The following is a 14,600-nucleotide window of genomic DNA, read 5'->3' on the forward strand; positions in this document are numbered from 1 at the left end:
AGCTAATCTCGTTCTTTTTATTTTTTCCTCTCTTTTTTCTTCACACACACACACGCACACCCCCACACCCTCCCTTAGCCAAGTAACATTATGGTACCCAAAACATCCTGTGACAATTAGTTCCCCAGTTTCCCTGTGATTAAGTACCTGATTTGATTTCTCCTATTTGAAATCCTCCATTAGTCGTGCTTGCCTCCTTTACACTAACTACAACTTTACTACCTATCTTTTCATACAATAACCGCCCCTCTGAAGATTCCTTCTTCAGTATTTCCTTCCACTGAAGCTAGTTCTTATCCTCGCTGCTGATTTTCTCTGCCCCATTTTAACTCCACCTGATCTGTTCTGGTGTGGGGATCAGAACTGCACAGGTCTGGGGGGTTTTAGGGCAAATGTGACACAATTCCCAATTTGTTCCGCGTTCCTCTGCGCTCCTTATAAATTTGCTTTTCCTTTTGTGAACTGCCAGTGGTTTTTAAGCCAACACTTTGCAACACCTGCTCTGCCAGCAGCATTCCTCCCGGCGGGGTAAGCACCAGCCCCGTGCACCCCCGGCACATGGAGCAGCTCCCCAGCTCCCCGCTGCCCGCGTCCCCCTCCATCCCCTCCGTCCCCAACACCCACACCCCCCTCCGTCCCCTCTGTCCCCTCCATCCCCTCTGTCCACTCCATCACCACCCCCCTCTGTCCCCTCTGTCCCCGCCGCCCGCACCCCCCTCCGTCCCCTCTGTCCCCTCCGTCCCCGCCGCCTGCACCCCGCGGCAGCCGCGGCGGCCCGGGCGGGTCCGGCTGCTCAGCAGAACCCGCCCCTGCCCCTCCCTTCCCGAGATTGCCCCTCCCTGGGATTCGATGTTGTGTCACGTGGCCCTGCAGCCCCGCCCCTTTCCCGGGGTTTTCTCAGGGTGCTGGGCAGCCGTGGCGGGGCGCAGGGCTGCGGAACGCATGTTCCCCGCTCTGCCCTGTCTGCAGCTGCTTTCCACGGTCCGGCGCTCACCCACGCCGTGGTTCAAGGGCCTCCAGGCTGCCCCCGGGATGGCTCCGGGCTGGCGGCGGGGCCGCCCTGAGCGGCAACTTCTGGCCCCGGGCCTCAGCTGCCGGGTCGCTCACGGAAGCTACAGGAGATGCTGGTGGCAGCGGAGCTGAAGGGCCGGCGGGGTGAGGGGACCGGCGGGGCGGAGGGGATGGCTGAGGGACATGGTGGGGGCTGAGGGACATGGCCTGGCTGAGGGGACTTGGGGGGCTGAATGGATGGGGGGAGTGAGGGGGATGGCGGGGCTGAGGGGGGGTTGAGGGCACCGGGGAGCTGAGGGGAATGGCGGGGCTGAGGGCACCGGGGAGCTGAGGGGGATGGCGGGGCTGAGGGGGGCCTGAGGGGACCGGGAGCTGAGGGGGATGGCGGGGCTGAGGGCACCGGGGAGCTGAGAAGGATGGCGCAGCTGAGGTGGGGCGGAGGGCACCGGGGAGCTGAGGGGGGGATGGCAGGGCTGAGGGGGGGATGGCGGGGCTGAGGGGACCGGGAGCTAAGGGGGATGGCCGGGCTGAGGGGGTGGCCGGGCTGCAGCCGTCCATGCCGAGGGACTGGGGCGCTGCGCAGACCAGCGCCGCGGCGGGGCTGAGGGCCGGGGGCCGCACGCGGTGGGCAGTCCCTCGCAAGCAGGGCACGTGCCGTTCGGCGCGTGGCGGGGGAAGCGGAGGCCACGCGGGCGGCGGTTGAGCGCGGCGGTTGGTGCCACCTACCGACATGGTTGCGTCGCAGCAGCCCGTCCCCGTCAGTGCCAACACCTTCCCCGCCAGACTGTGGCGGCTGGTCAACAGCCCGCACTGCCGCTCCGTTCGCTGGGATGCCTCCGGCCAGGGGCTGGTCATCAACCAGCCGCTCTTTGAGTGCGAGCTGCTGGGCGCAGCTGGGTGGCCATGGGGCAGCGGCAGCCGTCGGTTTCTTCAAGACCAAGAACTTCAGCAGCTTCATCCGACAGCTCAATCTCTATGGCTTCCGCAAGGTGGGGATGTTGCCGGGGAGCAGTGTGGTGGGGCCCGGGCCTGGGCCGGGCCCAGAGGGTGGACAAGGCAACGGTGGCAACTGCACCGGGCCCCTGCATCACTTCCGCAGCCCCCACTTTCGCCGCGACCGCCCCGACCTCCTCGTCCACCTGAAGCGCCTGATGAAAGGCAACAAGGCGAAGATGGCAGAGAGCCCTGGATGTGACCAGCCGCCCACCCAACCGCTTCCAGCGCTTGCTTGGCATGCCACTGGACGGGCAACCGCTGCTTCCGCCCTCGACGCTCAGCAATGCCAACAGGCCTGGTGAGTCAGAGTGGGCCATGTGGGGCCTTGGTGGGTTTTTGAGAAGCGCTGGGTGGCATGGGTTTTGAAAATCAGCACTCCCCTGAGGGAGAAGGGTTACCTGTCCTTGCCGGTGGCATCTCAGTTCACCTGGTGTAGGGAAGCTGTTGTTGTTTATGCAGGTAGATCTGCTGCCAGTAAGCATGAGTAGCATGGTTCACATGTATTTCAGGCTGTATACTGAGACTATATATGAGACTATAGTACAGCCTCCATTGTGTACTACACTAAGAACACCCTTGCCCGATCTCTGTGGAGCTGGCACAGCTCTACCAGATGAACGTTACTGCTTCTTGCCCGTCAGTAAGGATGCCCATCAGTAGGGGTGCTTAATAAGCTGTCATTAAATGCGTGCAAAACAGTGAGTCGTGTGAAGTGGTAACTAGAGCATCCTGTTAGTTTTGTGCAAAGGAAACAAGACCTGGTAGTAAGATTTCTGTCAGTTGTCTCCTGAAAAAGAATTCACAAGCTACGCAGTTTTTAAAACGGATTGCATGAGTAGGTGAGAGCCAATTAGAAAATAATACTGCTGAAAAGCCCTAGAACGTGTTTTCTTTCTTTCTAACCCTCTTTGAGAGGATCTGAGTTTTCCCAAGACAAGTCTGCGCCCTCAGGATTATTCCACACATTTTGTATCGGCCCGAAAGCTTTGTAGTTGGCGCTGTGTAAGGAAGATGTGAATATCTTGCTTTGCAGTGCTCTTGGGCTGCTCTAGCTGTGGGCTGCTGCAAGAAGAGCACTCCTGCTTCCCATTCCTTTGGTGGCGTTTTAACTGTCATCTTCCTTGCAGCTGATACAGCAACATGTTGGTTCAGCGCAATGATCAGAGAAGACTTTAATAGCCTTTTTGTGGCTGGCTCTTGGACCCGGGTGATGCACCCCATGGGTGCAGAGCTGTAAGGCGTGGTGTAGGAGGAGCGGCAGGACTGTGCGACCAGGAGAAGGGGAGAAGCAGTTGAAGGTACTGCTCTCTGCAGCACCGGCTGGCATTTAGAGCAGAGTAGGGTATCACCATACTCTTGGTTACTGTGTCAGGGTAGGAACTGTCATCTTAATTCAAGTGATGTTTTCCATGATGTGTGTGGAACTGCATGTGCAATACCAAGAAAACAAAATGAAGCATCGGAGAAGGGATGGAACTTATTTCAGTAGGGAGGCTAGGAAGCATTTAAATTAATGATTTGATGTGAACGCTGTTAACGCTAAGATGAGTCATTGCAGACTTCAATGACCTGTGGTTTGTCTGATGTAATGCAGACCACTGGTAAAGGAAATTATTAGAAAGAGACGACTTTTTCATTTTTTGTCCTCTGTTTTGATGGCTGCAGTTTCAGAGATTTTGCTCTAGGAGTCTCATTTTCTAGAAAGACAGAACAAGGAAAACATTGGGGTTTCTATGCAGTCAAGTTCTGACAGGCTGACAATGCACTGTTGCGCTCTGTACTGACTATTTAGAGACACGTCTTTGCTGTAAATGTGAGGTACTTTGATAGATAAGAGATACTTTTGTTTGCAAAGCCTCAGTCTGTTCCCAATGTCTTGCAGCATGTAACGCTGTGTTAAACATTCAGGAACAATTCCTGTACAGCAACAGGAGGTTGGTAACTTGGCATCCTGTGGTGTCTTGTTTATGTGTTAGAACTAGATAATCTTCATGTCCCTATCCAAAGGTAAAATATAAACAAAAGGATTTTCATACCCCTGTCCCTTCTCTGTTTATAAATGGTGAAAGTACTGAACAGGAAATAAACAGTCCTATACATTAAGTCTTAGCAAATTTTCAGGGTCAGCTGGTATTTATTTAGTGATTCTTAATGGTTAAATGTGAACTTGCAGAATAATGACTGTATGTTACTGATTTCTGGAATTAGCTTTCATCAGAGGAGTGCAAGAGGTAAGTGTGAGGCTATTTTTTAAAAAAAAGTCCTTTTGAGGGAGAATTGCAAACTACAGGTCTGAGAAAGCCTGGCTTCTATATAAACCCTATTGATGTGAACCATCCTGAAACTTGTAATTCTCATGGCTAAATGCAGTCCTGCAGGAGAGTCACAAATGCAGTAGTTCTTAGAGAAATCAATGAGCACAGGCGTTTGGGGTGTTACTGTCAGTGTTTCAACAAAGTCACCAAAACAGAAATTGAGCTGTCATGGTATAAAAGCAAATACCATTTCATGAAACAGTAACTGTCTGAGAGAGGAAACTGTAAAATAATAAAGAAGAATAAAACGACTATCTAAGAAATAACAAAATGGCAAAGTCTGGGATATTTTAGTCTGCACTGAACTAGTTGAGCTGACTGAGAAAAAATTGGCTTTGAATTTTTTTTCTTGACCAAATAAATGACTTGTCATAAAGTACTTGCAAAGTCCTTTGGAGGATTTTGACATTGCCCTTCCCTTAGCTGTTTGTGAGCTGTCAGTAGTGGAGTTTGGTAAAATCTTGCTTTATGATGTCCCTTTTTTAAAATGTATTGTCTAATTTAACACACAGTACTTTCAAAATGGCTTTTGTTTGGTTTAGTAAGTTACTACACTTTTCGATTTATAGCACATTTCTAAATATGGGTAACTCATTACTGCCAGTTTAAGGAGATTGAATGCTACGCAGACACCTGTGTTGGTGTTTCACTCGTGTGCCACACAGCAGTTACTGCATGCTCGGGTCTAAGAGTACAGTCTTCTTTCTGGGTTAAGTATGCTGGAGCAAAGGTAGTCTTCACAAATAATGTTGTAGAGCCTTGGCTCCTCATATTGCCTTTCTTTGCCTGTGAAAACTCCTTTCCTTAACACTTGTTTCACTTTATTTTGTACCCACTGCAGGACTGCTGACTGTAGGACAGTTTCATCAACTTTACGGTCAAGGTGTTTTCTCTCCTTACTCCTACATGGCAACCTCGTGCCAAGCCCCCAGCACTTCAGCAGCACAAAGATTAGATCCGACTCCAGTCCCTTCCACTTGGATCCAGCAGGGACCACTTGGGTTGCTGCCAGGGCAAGGGGCTTGCCCAGCTTTTCCAGATAAAGGGGCTGCCTTTCCGGTACTCCAGACACTTCCAACAGGAGCCACGTACACACTCCAGCCTGTGGCTTCTCTTCTGCCACTTCAGCAAGGGACTCAAAGCGTTGCCGCATCCATTGCAAATTGTAGCAGCTCTGCATCTTCAGTGCTGTACTCACAAGCCTGCTATCCAACAGGTATGAAAAAAAATTTCTGCATTTGCTTTTCAAAAATAGATTTTAAAGTGAGACTTCTAAATATTTTTCTATAATACTCTGCCATGTGTATATCTCAAGTGAGAATTGGAAAGTGTCCAGTCTAAAAGGAAGATGGACCTTTAAAGCAAAAGGAGTTTCTGTTTGGTAATCGTGTCCTTCCTCCAGATTTTGTGTCCCCCCCTGGTGATTTTCTGGATAGCCTTTCTGTTGAGGTGAAAGGGCGAGGAGAAAAACATTTGTCCAAAATTAGTCAGTGTGAGGCTAACTTTCATTTTTGTTTTTTTAATTAAGCAAAACTTGGACAATGATATTAAAGCACTGAGACCTTGTTAAGAAGTAGTATCCTAGGCCTTGGTCTCATGTTTTTCCAGGTTAAGTTTTTAAACCTTAAAGATCAGTCAAAAGTATTGTGTAGAACAAGGGTCCTCAAACTTTCTAAACAGGGGGCCGGCGCGTGGATTAGGTGGCAGGAAGTAATCCGCGGCTGCTTGGTTTCCCCCTCCAACCCCCGGCAGGGTGGTTGTGATGTGGGGGTTCTGTAAATACAGGGGGGCAGACTGAGGACCCTGGGGGGCCGTATCTGGCCCAGGGGTCATAGTTTGAGGACTCCTGGTATAGAATATTTCATTCTGCTCGTACTATTTTTGTATCTAAATTTTTTTCTTGCTTAGCTTCTTTATGTTGTATTTTTTTATGCACTGAAGACTAGAAAGTACAAAAGTCTTGGCTCCTTTCTTTTTTCTAAATTATTTCTGCCACAATTGTCAGTCTCACTTAATCACTGGATTACAAAATAAATCAGTCTCACTGAAGTGTTTTTATTCTTCAGAAGAGGAGTTGAAGCAAATTACTGTTCTTTTCCTTGCCCTTACCTTGAATTGGAAAAATCACGTGATAGGTTATTTTCTGGGGAGTGGTGGTCTATTTGTTGTTGTTTTGTGGTGGTTTTGTTTAATTTCCCTAAAACTTCTGAAATTCAGAATAGTGACTCTTTCCTTGGACAAACTAAAGCTCAGTTATTATTCTTTCTTTCTGCCTGCTCCTCCTTTGGCAGCCGCACCTTCACAAAGACAGCTATCTATCCCTGTTTAGAAATCCTACACAGTGAAATCATTACATCTTTTGTGCATCTCTTCTGAGACCTCTGCTGAGAACATTTCAGACAATAATCACTAGTTTCAATAACGTCATTTTTGTCAAGGAAGGGTTCTGAGGAGCTGAGCATTTCTTGTAGACACACTTAAATGTTTAAGAGACAGGCAATTTCTGCCACATGCTCCTTGCCTTGTGCCCCTTATGCAAAGATTACTGTGGTGGCCAAAGTGTGCAGCCTGCCTTACCAGCTGCTAACTATTAAGTCTTCTCCCAGGAGCAGGTGTCCTGAGAATCACAGAATGGTTTGGGTTGGAAGGGACCTTAAAGATCAGCAAGTTCCCACCCCCCTGCTGTGGGCAGGGACACCTTCTATTAGACCAGGTTGCTCCAAGCCTCATCCAGAATACTTGATTCATTACGGTGGGAGGTGGTCCCCGCTTTGCGTTTCTATTTGTTACAGAGCATAGGCTGAAACTCATCATGATGAGTTGTAGTTGTCTCTATCTCAGCTAAGGCCCCAGCCCTCTTCCGTAGTCAAGGGAAGGAAAGGGGCGTCTCGGGTGTGATTCACGTTGCTCAGTTTAGAGTTTATCTTGGGGTAAGATTACTGGTGTCCTGGAAGTGCCTGTTTTGAAGTACTGCCTGTAGGGGAGCTGAGGGAGACCAGCGTAGATTTAGACATGAATATGTAGATCTCTCTCACTGGATGACGCTCCTTGCTTTAAGTTTAAAGGATAACTTGGCTATGTTGCTCAGGTAGAATCTTCTGGGGTGGGAGGTGGGTGTGCGAACGCAGTGAAAACATACCAAGTTTTGCAAGGTGTAATCAAAACTAAAATACAGAAACTTAGGGAATCTGAGGTGTTTGAAAACTCCAGTGAATTAATTAGCGTTTCTGAGAGTGTAAGTGACATTTCACTGGAGTATGATAAATCTTTTAATTTTCACTGTCACTTAGGACTGTCTCAGTGGTTTTACTTCTGTTCCTGTGTATCTCTTAATCTCTCCGCTATCCTTTCTTCTGTATATTATAAAATACAGCATGCTGAAAGGGTGTTTCTTCATATGTCCACATGAAAAAGTCTGGTTTCCTTCATCATGAGAGCATAGCAGCAAGATTAGTTTGTTTGGAAAGTGATAGTTAACCTTAAGGTACGTATTTAATAAGTGAGAGAACTAAAGAATGTATGTTCAATCTTATTCTTGACTCTTTTCATTTCACTTTTGAAGTCCCATTAAATGAAATCAAAGTAGAACTTTCTGAAAAGATTTCTTTTTTACGTGTATTCAAACTTGTTTGTTAACTTCCATGACAAAAAGATTTCCCTGGTTTTTCATTATGATTCTTATTGAAAAGTCAGTAAAATAAAATATGCTCATCTAAGTCTTTTTTTCCCCACTAGCCTTAGACCATAATTATTTTAAGGATTTAGTTCTGTTTACTTTCGGCTATCTGCAAAACCTTTGACAGTAGTAGAATCGGGTCAAAGAAATGCGTTGAAGCTTCATTATCTGAGAGTGTCTAATAATGAAAAATCAGTCATGGAGACCATGTGAGACATATTAGTTATTGGTGCCACCTGGCAGTGCAAGTCCAATCGCGCCTTTTGAATACATCTGTGCCTGTAGGGTTCATTTACATATGAAAACCTTTCTGGTGAGTGGTAGTTCAGGAGTAGTCATGATATTCTTCGGAATGATACACTCTCGGTTAAGATAATTCATTTTCTTTGTAAGTCTTAAAATTCACATGGTCACAAGTGTGTACGTGTGTACGAACACCTAGGCTCAGCTATGTGAATACGCTTTCTGTGGTGTATTGTGACAAGAAACTCAAGCAGCCAAATCAAAAAGGTGATATTAAGACACAAGAGACTGATTATGAAGTTTCTGCATGTATGTGTGTGTTTTATCAATTTTACAATATATATTTTTAATATATCTATACATATCTTAAAATAAGTATTTTTAAGATTAAGAAATTGGTCTTAAAATCACTTGGAAGGTAACAACAAATTTCTGGAATTTCACTTACTGTGTGATTATTGAAATGTTTAATCAAAGTAAGCAATAGAACTCTGCACACCAGACACAAGTTCTGGCAGTCTGATAGCTGTGTTTGAATTCTTGCAGCCACACCACAGAGCTGTTCAGCGGCAGCCCACACAGATCCTCTGGCCGGCTGTGCTGGTCCTACTGCTTCAGCGTGCACCCACGACAGCTTTGTCCAGGTGAGCATAGCCTACTGAAAGGAGGTGAAAGCGAAGGAGACTGTATGAATGAACTGCAGGTTTATACACTTGTGAAATTCAGGATAAAAATTTGAAAATTGATCTGCTTGATAAAGTGAAAGTGGTGTGGTTTACAAATACCTATTTCAAAGAACCACTGACTGTTAAACGGGTAGTTTTGTAATTCAGGTTAGGTTTCAGGCTAGCAGCATAGTGGGTGTCCTCATCAGTGGAGTGTTTTTTTGCTTGACTTCACCAGAATCACTTTTAGTTAATGAGCCTGCAGTTGTATTGGAAGAATGTTCTTGCCTGGACAAAAAGAGATTCTTTAATATTATGAAAATACTGAGAAGCAGCTCCACTTCTTTGTCCCCGACAGCTTCCTGCAGTCCTGAGTTTCATTTGTTGAACGAGAAAAACTAAGGTGACTTTTTGGAATGGGCCCCACCTCAGAGATCTCTTATTAAAAATAACTCCAGTACTTTCTGTAAATGCGTTATGTAATTCTAGTGGAAACTGCACCTTATTTGGAGGGCCTGGCTTATCAGGTATCGGAAGATCTGAAGGAAGAATGCAAGGGCTTCCTTTTCTATTACAGCATAAGGCATATACTTTTTTCCCCCCTCACAGAGGACAAGCGAAGCAAGTTATGCTTATGTGTGTTGAAAAAGGGTTGACCTACCCAAGCTTGATCATCCAGTTTCCTGTCTTGCAAATATCAACCTTTGTCTTTTATTCATGATTTTTTTTTAAAAAATAAGCTTATCCAAGATGGGCAGGTTATGGCCTGGATAACACGTTAGTGTAAGGCTATAAATAGCCAACAGACAGTCATGCCGTCGATATTGTAGTATTTATTTTTCGCACAGTGCATCTTTGTCCTCTCACTTTGATCGTGAGCTGCTTTTTTCATCCAGGACGTGAGGATCCGTCTGAGCGATGGGAAGTCACAATTAAATAGCTTATCTCGGAAGGCCGAGATCAATGGGATAGTAAATCATTCCAAAGGAGTTGTCAAAGGTGGTGTTGTGGCTAGATTGAAGGATAATATACAGTGTCCAAAGGGTCTAGTAAAAATCAGTTGTTTGGAGAAGCAAGTCTGTGGGCAGTGTGTGGAGTCAGAAGAGCTTTAGGCCACTTGCTAGTGGTTGCTTTGTTTCCTGGAAACCCCCAGCAAAAAGCTGCCGAGCATCTGGGCAGAGGCTGTGGGAAGGCGATCCTCTGCATGAGAAGGCCAAAGGCGAGCGGTGCCCTGTATCAGTTCCACCAGGTCAGTAACCAGCTGTCTCTGAGCAGGGTAACACAACTATCGTACCGCGTGGATCAACGGGGCTTCTTGAGATTTCTGAGTCTTAGCATAGCATAGCATAGGTCATTTCTCCTGGAACGTGGTGACAGGCTGTGCAGATGGTACAGAAGACAGCAGTTTGCCTGCGGTTCTTGCTGAGCTGTGGGGAATAATCAGTTTGCCTTTTGTGTGTTCTGGGGCATATACTTCCCCAGACTTCTGCTGGGGGATGTGGCAAGCTGCAGTATTGAGCATCCTGCCCTGCTGGTGTATTGATCATCCATCAGTAACCACTTGCACAAATCCTCAAAAGCGGTAAAATTCATCAGCCCTGGCTGACTAAGCTTTTTTATTGTTCTTCACAAAAAATAGAACTATTGCATGGTATATTTCCTATCGTTCCACTCAATACCTTCCACCAGTTGCAGGAATTCAGTGCGATGCTGTTGAAGCGTGGTTTGCGGGGCGTTTTAGGCTGTTTGGTCATGCTGTGTGCTGCTAGATAGGAGTGGCAAAGCCTATACGAAACTGCTGGACCAGTCCCGAAGACAGTGAACCGTATCGGCGCGCTAGTAGTCAGCAAGCTGGTTACCAGCCCCGTTTCTGTTGGATCCAGACGGTGCTTTGTGGTCTCAGAAGGAAAAGCGGGCACTCTTGGACAAGGAAGCTTAAACCTTGTGCTGTTCCTAACTGGGTCCTGCAGAGAGCATCACTTTTAAGTTTAGGAGAGATTAAGACAGGTGGAGTTTCTGGGTCTTGGAGGCCAGCTGCTGGGCTTGTACAGTACGCACCTGAGCTGCTGAAAGTGTTAGGTGACCCTGACTGGAACATGGACAGACCAGGCCAGTAACTAACTGGTTGGTTGGCTGCAGTTTGCTCTCCAGGAAAAGCTACAGAGAACTACTGCGTGGAATGGCAAGGGGACATAGATGGTTATACCCAGACATGGTGGCTGATGATGGTGTATCTCACCAGATTTCTGAAATCGGGGTTTCAGAGGTTTGTATTACACTCTTACCACAGTTGGTTACAAAACAGGGAGCTCAGGTACAACTTCTTACCCGTTTTTCATTTGGGTTCTCTTAAGTGGGGTTTGGATTAGTGTGATGAATCAGTATCCTTGGGTAGGAATGAGTCTTTTGAGAGACCTCCTGCTATCTTCTGCAACAGCAGTGCTGGCAGCTCACAACCGTTAGCTCAATACTTCCCCGCTGCTTTATCATAGATGTGAACTGAGGCTACATGTTGGATTTCAGCGATTTTTTTGTTCCTGCCCTCACCTCATTTTGTTTTTTTTTTTTAATAGCAGCCCTGCTGTTTGATTATTGCTATTACCATGGTTATTAAGCTGTCAGTATTTCCTTGTGGAGCTGAAGCAAGAGGTAACAGGAAATGGAGGAAATAAACGTGCAAGAAAAAAAGAAGAAAAACTTTCTGACCTTAAAAGCAGTCCTAAGTAGTTTGCTTTTATTTGTAATAAGGAAAGATAATCAGCCATGTTATTTCAAAAAGAAATCAAGTCTGAACTAATTCTGATTGCCCAAGCACTCAAGCCAGATTTGTGTAGTGCTAGCAGGCCCTGAAAGTCCCATGTAACTCTGTTAAACATTCAGGAACAATTCCTGCACAGCTTCACTTCACCCGCTTCAGCACTTCCTGGACCATGGTCTCAGCCATCTCTTGAAGATCCTGGTCTTCTGCCACCATAGTTCAGCAGCCTAGGCGGTGTGCTCTTAGCTGCTTTTTGTCCGGCAGGCTTGGAACACTAAAATGGGGAACAGCTGATGAGTCAGTGTGTTCCTTCACCTCGATTTGCTTTCCTCTTCCTCCCAAGACCCACATCCAGACAAGTCCCTAGCAGTCAAGCTTGAAAAAATCTGGTTTCTCTGTACGCCACCTGGCACACGCAGGTTTTGAGAGCACAGAAGGAAATGATCCTTTTCCTTGCATCACCTGGCTGTAAGCTGCCAGCCCAAGGAAGTGTTCTTGGGACAGGAGGCGCTCTGAAAGTCCACTGCAGGCTGCCAGCCTCATGCAAAGTGGGGAGGAAGTCATGAGTCAAGAACAGAGCCAGGCAGCAGCCCAAAGTTGTCCTCTCCCATCAAATGCTCTTTTGCAGCTTGACAGCTTGACTGCCATGGCAGAAGGAGCCGAAGCCTTCACCCTGGCACAGATAGCACCCCACACTATGCAGAAACGCTTCCAGAGAGGCTCTTGCAGGGCATGGAGCCAGGCAGCTTTTAACGGGCACCCTGCTAAGGAGAACCAGGCAACAGCAGGCTCTCCACTAAGCTGATCAAAGACCTCCTTGAAGAGAAAACCAACTCACAAATGTCCCATCACCGGCACTGTCAGGTTCAGGGGTGCTGCACCTTTGGATGCAGAAGTCTTTGGATGACAACCAGAGTTTTCACCCGCACATGAAACCAGCACCATGGACGCTAAGCCCATTGAGTGCAGCTCACAGGTTCATGCTAAATGTGAGTCTGTGCACAGATGGGACCACTCAGAGTGCCCAGGCACACTTTTGCATCACAAAGGGCTAGTGCCTCACATCCAAGATGCACAGGGGAAAAGAAATAATAGAAGGAGGGAGACGAGCTAGTCCCCAGCGAGGCAAGGAACGGGTTACAACCCAGTGGGCTGGCAGAGCAGACCCAGGATCTGACAGCCACCCTCAGGTGAGGACACATGGCACACCAGCCAGTTGCCACCTCCTCAGCAGCCAAGCACTTCTCGCAAGCCCCGAGCACCTGTGTGCATGGCAGCACCTTCTCCCAAGGCCCGGCTACCAACGCACTGCTGCACAGCAGAGGTAGCCCCCGGCATCCACCCGGCTCCTACTCACTGGCCTCCCTTTGCTGGAGCCCACAGCCCACAGCCTGGAGTTGCATCCTTGTTCCCTGTCCTCGAGAAGAGAGCCCCAAGGGCTCTTCTCCACACCCCTCTCCCCGCACCCAGTGGGAGGGAGGGCTCTGGGCAGCGGCGGGTGCTGGCAGGCGGGACTGCTCCGGCCAGCTGGGGAGCATGTGACAGGCTGTGTGACATGCCCCTACCCTTGTGCTCTCTCCAGCTACAGCGGGACAGGCGCAGGACCGAAGAGTACTTGAATCAGAGCCTGCCATACCTGGAGGATGATCAGGCCACCTTGCGAGCAACAGCCGTCAGGTTCATCGGTGAGCCACAGCCCCCAGCGTCCCGCTTTTGGCAGCCCAGCCCCAGTCCCGCCGCTGTACCGGCAGAAAGGAGCAGCCCTGTGGCTGCCACAGCCTCGGCTGCCCCGTGCAGGACCTTGGCCTCTCTCTCCCACCCTTGACCATGCAGGTGGGTTTGGTGGCTGCCTTGCTCAGTCCCACCCGCCTCAGCTACTGCTCTTCCCTGGGGTCAGCCTGATGAGGGGGAGGAGGGCATGCAGCCCAGCCAGCTGAGCTGGGGGCTGTGCTGCTGGGAGCACGCTGGGGAGTGGTGGGTCTGATGAAGCTCTGTCCCTAGGGCTTGCTGGGCAGCTCCTGAGGGACCAAAGGGAGGAGAAACTGGCTGAAATCTGCAGCGGTGAGTAGGGAGCATGGGCTGGAGGGGATGCCTGGTGGTTTTCGCAGACATGGCAGTTCATCTCTGCTCCGTTTCTTTCCATCACAGCCCTTCAGACCTTGGAGGAAGACAATGAACCCTCCATCTGTTCCCTGGCAGCTCAGACCACCTCCATCCTGAGCACTCCAAGGGTGCGGCAAACATCATGATGCACCCTGCGATCACTGTGCTGCTGGTGCTGCTAAGACAGGCAGAGGTGCAGCTCTTCTCCAGAGAACGGCTGCAATTCAATAAAGCTGGAACAAGAAGCCTGAACCCAGGGTGTCTTTCCCATGTGGAACTGACAGGCAGCGAGGAGAGGGCATGGGATGGGTGGTCCCAGCTCTGACCTCCCTGTAGTTCTCCGGGCATCCCAGCGACACCACAGTATCTGCTTTTACTGCACTGCCACGTCCCTGCACCATGATGCACTCAGGAAGGTTTCCATGCAGAGTACAGAGGTGCTAAGGGGGGCAGAGGGACCCTGCAGGGCTCCCTGAGGGACTGTGGGACAAACAGAGTGCCTGGGTCACCATGACTGCCTCGGGAGGGCTCCCAAGGTCTGGCTAGTCGAGCAACAGAAGGCTCTGGGGCATTACATGGAAGAGTGCCGTGGGGACTCGAGTGGAATGGTCAAGTCTAGGGACCAGGCCCCCAGTCCAGCGGGCTTTCTTTGAGTGCTTGAGGCTCTGCAGAGGGGTCTGGGGTGCAAGGAAGGCCTCAGGACCTGGGTGGACTAGCGCAAGCCTAAGACAGCTCCAGGGCAAAGACAGCTCCAGCGCACTGCAGGGTAGAGGGTGCCCAGGGCCAGGTGGCCTCCACAGCCATCAGGGACCTGGGCACAGGCACTGTCATGT

General features: G+C 49.0%; 1 protein-coding gene across 1 annotated transcript; it reads left to right on the plus strand.

The window, feature by feature from the left end:
- Positions 1-1,685: 1,685 nt before the first annotated feature.
- Positions 1,686-13,913, plus strand: LOC308057467 (uncharacterized protein; the record flags this gene model as incomplete). The annotated part of the gene is given in 7 exon segments (XM_080411565.1): positions 1,686-1,908; positions 1,910-2,189; positions 2,191-2,305; positions 8,788-8,885; positions 9,803-9,877; positions 13,247-13,349; positions 13,813-13,913. Coding segments are annotated over 7 exon segments (939 nt in total). The 5' UTR covers positions 1,686-1,741.
- Between the last annotated feature and the right edge of the window lie 687 nt (positions 13,914-14,600).

This window comes from Falco punctatus (genome assembly GCF_963210335.1).
Source record: "Falco punctatus genome assembly, contig: scaffold_30, whole genome shotgun sequence".
Lineage (NCBI taxonomy): Eukaryota > Metazoa > Chordata > Aves > Falconiformes > Falconidae > Falco > Falco punctatus.